Genomic DNA, 10918 nt, shown 5'->3' with positions numbered 1-10918 from the left:
AACCGTCCAAAATAAAATAGAAAATAAAATACTAATAAATGACAAGCAATTGAAAAACCAAAGCCAGAAAACCGCGCTAAATTGCTACACATCCACGTCCAACAATTTAAATTTCCAGTGAATTATGACTTGGGTGAATTTATTTATTAAAGCTACTGAGGAAAAAAAATACACATTTCAGTGCCATATAATCGTTTCTGTTGGAGGAACGAAGAAAAAGCAATTTCCACACGAGAGAGGGAGAGAGAGAAAGAAAATGAATCTATGTCTTTGCATAAAATAAAACCAGCTACCGTGCGTAAAATGGAGCTTTGACGGTCCAGGCTGTGCCAATCCCGCTGAATAATAATATTAATAATAATGGTGAAAATAAAAAAAAAATATAAATGTCCCCATACTCCTTTCTACAAAAAGCAGACACTGTCATTTTCATAAAAAATCTCCCTCGTTGTGCCTATAAAACAGAATAAATTACAATCTCATTACCAAAACAAACCAAACCGGAAATACAAATAAAATTAGAAACTAAAAACTCCTCTTCCCCCGTAACAATAAAGCAGAACAGAGAGACAAAATGTCTGAAATGGAACGGCTACCAATAATAATAATAATAATAATAATAATAATAATAATAATAATAATAATAATAATAATAATAATAATAATATGTAATCTCCAATTGATTTTAAATACATTTAAAGAGCATTGTAAAATGTATTATTATTATAACAAATATATATTTTATGCTTTGTATTATTATTATTATTATTATTATTATTATTATTATTATTATTATTATTATTATTATTATTCGCTTTTTCTCAAAGCCAATAATACTGACTTGTTTTCGACTGACTTGTGCTCCATCGTTTACGTTATCAATTCATCTGAGTTCAGCCGTTAAAGCATATTTAATGTTACATAATGGGAAACACAATCTGATGTAATTTCACAGCGGACTGAAAATATACGGAAGAGAAACATTATTTGAAATTGAAAAAAATACGTGTGGAAATCAATCCGTGAAACGAGCGTCATTTTCGACATCACATTGAGAGAAACGTTAAATAGCAACAACAAACACAAGGCAGCAGGAAGGCTGTGAATGAAAAGAAGATTTAGAAAATAAAAATGCTGGCTTTTGAAAACATCAAATTCAAAAAAGTGCCCCAGTGAAGTAACGACAAAATAACGAGTTAGAGAAAAGAAAGAAAAACGGGGGGGATCATGAAGCCATGACTTTCAAAAGTTATACAATATTTACAAAAGTGGATCCCAAATGTTCTGAGAGAGTTTAACTGACATATATAATCTCTGTAGATATTTATTTCATTCGTGTGTAGCCCATTCTTTTTGGGGGGAGTGGGAGGGGTAAAAAGTGCAATTTATATGATCCAATCAGTCGGTTAAAGGAACATTTGAATTTCTTGGGGTTTTTTTTTAATCGTTTGTCAGTTTTCCATTGAATTTTAAGGTTTTTCATTATTTGGCTCAAGGGCAGAGGTCGAAGCTGCAGTTAGGCCATTTATTAAGGAGTTATTTTGTAATAATAATAATAATAGCAATGATAATAATAATAATAACAATAACAATAATAATACTAATCGCAGTTATAAATAAGAGCTGATGGCCTGCAGCTTCACAGCAGCGTCTCTCTGCTGCTTGCCTGACAGATGGGACTCGGGACGATGCTCAGCCTCAGCTGGACTCCACTGGACTGTGGGCTGCAGCCTTTTACTTTCCTTCACTGGCCCCCAGTTTACTCCATTAACACAGCTCCTTTGACCCCCCACTGCGCCTTCCATCCATCCACCCACCATCCATCCACCCACTGCTGGACGCACCATTATGGACCGTAAACAAACAACTAAAAAACGCCTCTGTCTTGCCTTTCCTCCTTTTACGCACAGGAAAATGTAGGAGATTTAATTATTTTTTAGGCTTTAAAATGGAAACCATTCACCATGCCATCCTCTCCTTTCTCTCTCTCTTTTGTTGTTTTTGTCATTTCAATACACGATGGGGGGCTACACCTGGAAACTGCGTCGAGTGTAGTCACAGTGCTGGGCTTGTATCCTCGGCTTGTGTTCCTTGAAGAGGAGAGGGGGGAAAACAAATGTCCTGTCCTCTCCTTCACTCTGTTTCCCACGGAATTCACTGCAGATATTGTGTAAATACTCACTGCAATCTAGTATACATAAAACACCCACTATATTGTTTCATAGTCCAGTGATTTATATATAACCTTAGGGATAAATAATAAAAAATGGATAAACAAGTCCTGGAGGAGCGGTCCAGGCTCAATGGAGTTCACTGGACCGGGGTCTGGACCCCGTGGTGCGGCGGCGTGTCCCCGTACACATCCTCGCTCCCCGGCAGCGCTCCTCCAGGAGGTGTCATGCGTTTCTCCTTCTGTCTCCTGTTACAAAACCAAACCCTCACCACTTCTTTCTCCAGGTGCAGACTGTCCGCCAGGTTGATTATTTCCGACGCTGCCGGCTTAGGGCACTTCAAAAAATGGCTCTCCAAAGCTCCCTTTACGCTCACCTCGATGGAGGTCCGTTTTTTCCTTTTTCTCCCCTGCGCGGCGATTTTGTCTAGGCTGGTGGGGCTGCCCGAGGTGGAGTCCGCCTCTTCCAGCCACTTGTTCAACAGAGGCTTCAGCTTGCACATGTTTTTGAAGCTGAGCTGCAGGGCCTCAAACCTGCATATTGTGGTTTGGGAAAAGACATTTCCGTACAGGGTCCCCAGGGCGAGTCCCACGTCCGCCTGCGTGAAGCCCAGCTTGATCCTCCTCTGCTTAAACTGCTTGGCGAACTGTTCCAGGTCGTCCGAGGTCGGCGTATCCTCGTCCGAGTGGTCGTGGTGACTCTGCGGCCGGTGCTGGTGCTGATGCTGGGACTGAGGGTGGCCGTGGTCGCTGAGGTGCGGGCTGTGGTGCTCGTCGTGGCTGTCTCTAAGGTTGTGGTGGTGCATGCCGTGCGCGCTGCTCGGGATCAGCCCGTTGACGCCAAAGCCCGGTTGGGAGTAAATAAGGCTCTGGCCGTTGGTCGTCGCCATAGTCTGTATGTGCGCCGCGGTTGTGGTTCTCCACGCCCGGCTGTCGTGGTGGTTCCCGTGCGTCTGGTGCACAAGGTGCTGCGCCCGCGCCTGGTGCTGTAAGTTGCTGCTGGAGTTGTGCATTTCGTCCCGCGCTGCCTGCACAGCGGGCTTGATGTCCTGCTCCGCGCCGAGCGGGCTGGAGGACCACGGTGCGCCCTCTCCATGGGACAGCGCCGTGATCCACTGGTGCGCGTGGCTCAGCGTGTGGCTGTTGCTCTGCAGCGGGTAGTCGCCCTGCAACAGGCTCTGCGCGTCCCGGTACGCCGTGGCTTGCTGCATGTTGCCAGGCTCCGAGTGCACGATGGATGCGCTGGAGGTGAGGATGTTGTAGTGGTTAGACGCTGCGGTCGCCATGACTCTCGGAGCCGGACTGGTCGCTCTTATTAAATGAACCTCGCATTTGACAGATCCTCTCCTGCCCACAGGCGGCTCCCAGGCGCTCTGCCAGGAGAACGCTGAGGCGCACCTGGACCCTGCTCCGCCTCCCACCGATGATTGGACACGAGAGGATGATGGACGTCGTCACCAAGGGCAACGGCGCAGCGATTGGCTGCAAAGAAACATCAACAAACACCAGTGTCTTTGTGGGAGAGGTGCGGGATGAGGATCCTGTGGACGCGGAGAGCCCGAGCGCAGCATGGAGAGACGGAGCAGCCGGATGAGCAGAGCAACTGTAAGATACAGGAGTTTTACTTTGATCATCGTCGTCATCTTCATCATCATCATCAGGCTGTAGGTAGAGTCCAAACCCAGGAAACCTGCAGGTCTTCTCTAACGACAACATGTGTATCAAAGTGTGAGTTTTGGGGGCAGCTCTTGAAAAATTAGTTGACTATTTACACAGTTATAATGCGAGAAATTAAAACAGCGGGTAAAATTCAGGAAAATTGCAAAAAGTGATTATTGTCAGTTGTAAATAAAAGTATGAAGAACTGCAGTAACTGTCAAATGTACAGTACAGTGTGTATCCGTCAGTCCTGTGGATTTAGAGTTTGTGTCATTAGGATTTGTAATTGAGAGTGCATATTAATGAGATAATGTTTTTATGCAGAGTGTGTTTGTGGAACAAACACGTCAGTTTTACCTCTGATATGTGAAAAACATATGTGAAAAAATTCAAACAAAATAAGCGGAAATTTGTTTTTGTTTTTCCAGCATTTTTCAAAAGATAATTCTAATCCCTAATGAATTGCTAGTAAATCGTTAATATTTATTTACTTAACTCAAAACCCATAAAAAGGAATTGAAGTAAAATAAAATTAGAAACTATGTTTAGTTAATAACTAAATCAATTTAATGTAAAACTGAATGCAAAAAACATGTTGTTCGTTTATCGTAAGGGAAAAGGTTTTTTGTAAAATCTATTTTTACAACAATTTTTTAACTTAAAATGCTACTCGATTTCTACAGTAAATTTTAAATTTACACTTCTTTTCCCAGTAAGACTGTAAGGTAACGCCATAGTTGTGTTTGTACAAGAAAGTACAGAAAGAGTACAGTACACCAACATTAGAGACAGTGTAAACATAAATAAATAATAAATAAAAGCATATATAACAACGTAAATAATACATCTATTGAGGTTTTTCATATTATAAAGTGTTGTTAATTAAAATCATTTGAGTTTCACGTGATTCATAGTACTATGAAAACAGTAAACATTGTATTTAATTGATCCTTCACAACAAATGTAAAACAATTATGACCAGAAATTATTTATGACAATAAAAACAATCTTTGTCATGCAGAGGAAAAAACACCAACTATTTGATTTAAAAAAACAAATATTTGCAGAAACACTACAATTCTATTATGTTTAGGTTTCATTTAATAATTGCATTTGCACAACATTCTTTTGGATTCGACTCCCTGGATCAACACTGACTCCTACTGAAAGTTAACCCTGCTGTAGTTAAATTATTCTTGGGCAACAAGCACTGTTTATGTCATTTTCTTAAACACAAAATAGAAAGAAAATGTTATTAGTATATAACAAGTAAACAGTGATTTTAGACCAACCTAGTAGTTGATTTGTTTGCTTAGTTAGCTTTCAACAACAACAACAACAAAATATACTAACACAGATTTTGTTTTTAAAAGAAAGTAAGTATAATTTAATTTATATAGTTTTATTTTATTTTACCTAAAACCGTCTGCTAATGTTTTCCTCTTGGTTTAAAGTAGATTTAACTGTAAATATGTCTTTAGGCCATGAAAAGGGAATTTTAGTTTTTATAATGTTAAACATTTCAATATAATTGATAAACAGGTTAAAACACTGAATTTCATTTATTTATATTTTTGTCCCGGTTTTTGTTAGATTATTTTGTTTTTTAAGTCATGACATAACACACACGTTTATTTTGACCAACACATTCATTTAGAAAAATAAGTTATGGTCCACAGGTGGCTTTTATTTCAAGTTTATTATTTTCCTCTGTGACATGTGACAACCTACCAGAAATCTTCTGGTAGGTCCTGACCTTAAGGTTGATTATCAATGATTTACAGAGTGATGCGGAAAAACACTTTCTGTGATGTTTACATCAGCAAAAGAAGAAGAGGAAAAAAAGAAAACTTCTATACTTTATTTAGAAACTATGATCTGCTCATCCTCTCTGTATTGGGAGGACAGACTCGAGTGAAGCAGAGAGTATAGCAGATTCAGGATTCTCGGTCTAGGGTGTTATCCCCTCCCAGCTGCCATCCCCTCCCCAGTGTCAGCTTCAGGGACCAGGACTTTGTCCAGAGAGGGGACATTCCTGGTCGACCACTGCTGGTTGCCATAGGGAGAGGTAAATGAAACAACGGCGGTCACGTCACTGCACAAACCTCCTCCCCACGACACAACCCCCACCCCGATCCTGGCTGGACTATCTAAAGGCCTCTATAGAGAGAGACTCTCTGCTGCGGGGACAAAGCCTTTGCAGGGATAAAGGAGGGAGGAGTAAAAGAGCACAAGGCCCTGAGAGAGGGAGAAAAAGGGCCAGAGAAAGTGGAAAAAAGATGAGAGAGAGAGATTACGCCCGTCCTCAAAGCTGTCCACCTCTCACTGCACTGAGATAAAACAAACTGTGTGGGAAAAAAAATGACAAACATTTTCAAATGCCAACCTTCTCACTGCACAAAAAAGGCTTTAATTGGGAACATTAGGTGGGCATTTATATTTCCTATTACATATGCATCGGTGCAAGTAAGTCACTTTTTACATTTAGGTAATACACATGAGTCTCAAATTAAACGTATAAATCAACGCGGGCACTTCCTTTACATTCACACTTTATTGTTTCTAAGTATGCAAATGACTTGAACTGTAATTAAAAATCTTCTTTAATAAGTTGGACCAATGAATAAAATTAAAAGTTGATAAAAACTAATATTAAATAAATATTTCCACTGACTATATATATATATATATATATATATATATATATATATATATATATATATATATATATATATATATATATATATATATACAGTGTGAAAACTGTGAGGAGGCTGCAGACTGAGGGCGAACGCTTTTACAAATCATTCTGAGCAATGTTAATGTATTCAGCAAAGTTCACACAAGGACACATGTCATGTGTCTGTGAACAATACAGTGGCACCTAACAAAGGACAAGTGCTAATTACAAAATGTTCTCCATTCTCTGCTTTACATACTGTTAACTGCACTGGGTTTTGGTTCCAGGTCCTGTTTAAAGTTTCCGCCTTTACTGATGATTTTTGATGCCTAACAGTGAATTAAATGTAATTATCTTTAAGTCAATGGCATCAATCTGCATATTAAACACTTTGATATATTCACCCTTTCAGCAGACACTTAATAACTCAAATACACAAATACCATTTGGAGAAAAGCTGGTACTTGTCCACAAAAAAAAAAAAAAAAAAAAAAACCTCAATAATGTGCTTTAACTTTTTCAGCTAAAATGACTATGAAAGGTTTCTTTGATATTAATAGTTTGGAAAATAAAAATAAAAGTATTTAATTTTTGAAGTATTAAACAGCTAGTCCACAGTCCATGTTTACTGTTCTCATATTCTCTTCTTCATGATAATCCCAAACTAGGATTATATAGTTATATATATTGTTCCTGGGAAAAAGACAAGGCTTTGACTGAAGTGTCCAGGGTAGGCTCAGAGCATTAGAACTTAATGCCAATTTTTGCACTAACCTGATTCAATCTTCTTTACATGATAGAATCTAAAGTAGTGTAGTTTGTGTATATGCTGTGTAAAGTCACACTGATCCACTCAAGTACTGTATCCCTGAACCCTTGTGTCCAAGACCAATGTCTTGGCATGGCAGTTCCTAAAGCATTACTTCCCTAAACAGCTGTAGGTCACTGACTGTCAACATCATGCTCTGTTCTCAGTCTACATGACAGCAATACATTTTACCAGAACCTTTTTAACCAATATTAGTAACTGGAGCTGATGACAAGTCTTTCTGTTGAGCCACAAACCTTTCATGGTTTTGACCATTTTAACCAGGCCGTTGGCAGAAGTTCTTTATTATTTCCAGTCTCAACGACCACTGAACAATTAACATTCTTATTAAGTAGTCTCTTGTTTCACTTGTTTTGCAATTTTGTATTGCATTTAAAAAAAAATATATAATTTATTTTATTACAAATAAAATGAAGTTAGTCAGAAAAATGAGTTGCCTCTTGGTAGAGAACAAATAAGTGACTGACCTACACATTTTTTATTTTATCATCTTATCTTGTTTTTGGCCCTAAAGACATCGTCCATACAAACTAAACATGTTCACATGACTCCCACAGATGAGTAAAGAAATGAGAACATATCACAAAACTCACCCAAACTGATGTGGAGACTTTCATAATTGCTTGTCAAATTTGAAATCCAGTTTGTTGCTGATTAATACACTGATCGCAGCCCTAACTAAGAGGACCACAACCCACCCACCCCCCCAAAAAAAAAAACAATTTCAGTAAAAGAAGACTACAATGTGATTTGTAATGTTGAAGAAAGTTCTTCATCATGAGGAGAAACAGTAAACAACATTAGTCGTAAATTATTTTACTTAGTCTGTTTGTGTTAATGATAACTGGTATAGTTATAATAAACCATTGAAACCCAAAGAATCAGGCAAAACATCCATTTTCCACGTAAGACTCCTGCTCTTCCATTAAGTATCACTGATTGGGCCTTTAATGGGTCTCATTTCAGAGACTAATAATCCTTTATGGATGTGACTCCAGCTGCACTGGCAGCACACGGAGGAGCCCGGATTTTAGTCATAAGAGGAAAAGTTTCCAGGCACGGCTCAGTAATTCATCCTGGTAATACTGAACATTATTGTGGCGTAACATTGAAATCGGCCAAATCAAAAGAACATTGTGGTAATTAGGTGGTAATTCAAGGAATTACCACATCGCCACACAGGCTTAAATAGTCGTGTTGGGAGAAACGCAAAGCACATTATTTTAATGGTGTAATATGCAAACTATGGCTCGTTTCAATTACATGGCTTAACAATGCATAAATGATGCCAGCCTTGTTATTTGGACTTTGGGGTCCTCAGTTATTCTGTGGCTCAGAAGGGGCCAGAGTCAGGGGCCACATCACCATCTCTTGTCCTGTTAAAAAAACAAAAAAACCCCAAAACCCCCCCCCCCCCCAGAGCTGAGCACAGAGGGCTGCTGCCAAACTACATTTAAGGGAATAAAAATGAACAGCAGAGAAGGTAAGCGTTAAATTAACAGTGGGATAATTATATGACCCATGTGCTGTAAAGATTCAATTTCTAACGCTCTAATTAGGCGACTGTCTCCCCATACATCAGCTCACATCCCTCTGCCAATTTCTCAACAGAAAGCGTCCTGCGAGCGGAAATAATTAGATTTTATTAAGACACGGCTCATGTAATGAAGAAAATCAAAGGAGCGGATGGTTAAATACGATATGTTTTTAAAATCATTGACTGGTCCTCCCCCACACACTTGCACTCACACACTCACACACACACATAGACCACTGAGTCCCATTTAAAGACAAGGACAGTTGAATCCACCCTGGGATTTTGTCTCCGTGTGTGACCCATTTAAAGAACTGTCTGCTGTCTGCTGTAGTGGTTTCAACCATCAAGAATAGAAATGTAGTCCATATATAATCACATTTAGAGCAATGGGCCGAAACCACTGGGCATTGACAGTTATGAAGCATGTGTTCAGATCATCTGTTAATCTGTCATTTACTCTGAAAATACTTCACCTAGTGGACAAATGTGTTAATTGGTTATTCTGGGTTTGGACGTCTGACCGAGGATTTGCAGAGGTTTGCATGTTCAGACTTTTGATCTAAGGCCAGACAGAAAGCTTAAAGCTGATGGAGGCAACATTATGAGTTCTTTAACATCTCAAGGGGTGGATCATAACTGAACATTGAGTTGGAGGAGATACAGTGCTGGATTTAGCTCCTTCTGGATTTAGCCCCTTTTTTACCCCTGCCCCCCCCCCCCCCAACTACTTTTCTATTCAAAATGTTTTATTGGTTCTGATCAGTGCCACTCTAAGATTGCACCCCCTTTTTGCTACCTTTTCTCCTTTTTGCTCAACTTCAAATACACTTCGACTGACCGTTTAAACCTCTGCCTGTTTATTTACAAGGAAAACAAACACCTTTTTATTGAACTCCATCACTCAAACATGTAGTCAAAATCAAGAACATTTAGCACTTTTCCCTTATTGTACCGATTTGCTTACATTCTATTATACTTTTAAATGCAAAGATGTGAAAATTAATCAATATTTTATATTACATTTTGTGATAATGCCCATAATACCACCTGGATGTTACATGGAGAATTACATCTTTTTTTGGCCCACACTAAATGTTTAAAAGTCACATGCAAAATGAAAATGAGGTCTAACGCTCTTTATACACTTGTAAAGGATTATACTGTACTGTAGTCTCAATTACACCAGATATTTATTAATGTTTTTTACACGTTTTTTACATTCTTGCTGCGGATAGGTCAAAATGCTATGTTCTGCTTGTGGCCAAATTAAAATCTAAGATCTAATCTAATCTGATTTAATCTAAGATCATGTTCCATTGGCAGACTATCAATCGGTGTCGAATGCTTCCAAAAGCTCAGACTCAAGTAAGAGTCTACATGGAAAAGAAAGGGGAATGTTCCTATTTTATGAAGCATGAACCTGCAAATGTGGATAAAATGTTTAAACTTCCATTTCCAGTGTACAATTCTACTGTATAGGACTATGATAAAAGATGTAAACAAAGTACAACGAGACCTCAACAACTTGAGCATTTAATGCTGTAAAGACACAAAACATCCCTTTTGGACCATTACTGTTTTATTACACTCACATCTTCAGGGAACAATCACGACTAAATGGATAAGTCTCTGCTCTGTAGCTACAACCTGCAGCATCTTTGACTTTTTTTGGCTCTTATTTTCAGAAGCAAAAACAAATTCCGCCGTTGTCCTTCAGTTTATTATCAGAAATACTGAATTTTTCATGACTTTCCTGTTAAAGCAATGGTAATTTGCACATAGACTACAGACTCCACAGAAGTCTTTCACCATTTTTTCATCAGATCATTTATTACAGACGGAGAGTTGTTTTTATTTCAGAGTAGATGCTTAGATTTCAAAAGTCCTCGCTTGAGTCCTACATAAAGAGTTCCTTCCCGCATCTTTCATCTTTACCGTAATTGCTGTGAGCATCAAAGAGAGCGAGGGGGAGATTGACAGGGTGTATATAGTGAGTGTGTGACGACAGATGAGGGGGGGGGGGGGGGGGGGGGGGGTGTGGGG

General features: G+C 39.0%; 1 protein-coding gene across 1 annotated transcript; it reads right to left on the bottom strand.

The window, feature by feature from the left end:
* Positions 1-830: 830 nt before the first annotated feature.
* pou3f2b (POU class 3 homeobox 2b) lies at positions 831-3772 on the bottom strand. The gene has a single exon (XM_017038022.2). The coding sequence runs from the start codon at positions 3454-3456 to the stop codon at positions 2311-2313; it is 1146 nt and encodes a 381-aa protein (XP_016893511.1). The 5' UTR covers positions 3457-3772; the 3' UTR covers positions 831-2310.
* Between the last annotated feature and the right edge of the window lie 7146 nt (positions 3773-10918).

This window comes from Cynoglossus semilaevis, chromosome 13, assembly GCF_000523025.1.
Source record: "Cynoglossus semilaevis isolate Cse_v1.0 chromosome 13, Cse_v1.0, whole genome shotgun sequence".
Classification (NCBI taxonomy): domain Eukaryota; kingdom Metazoa; phylum Chordata; class Actinopteri; order Pleuronectiformes; family Cynoglossidae; genus Cynoglossus; species Cynoglossus semilaevis.
Note: the sequence above shows the minus strand (reverse complement) of the source record. Positions and strands in the feature narration are given on the sequence as shown.

Excerpts from the sequence above, each read along its gene's own strand:
- pou3f2b (XM_017038022.2), bottom strand. The coding sequence starts at position 3,456 with ATGGCGACCGCAGCGTCTAACCACTACAACATCCTCACCTCCAGCGCA.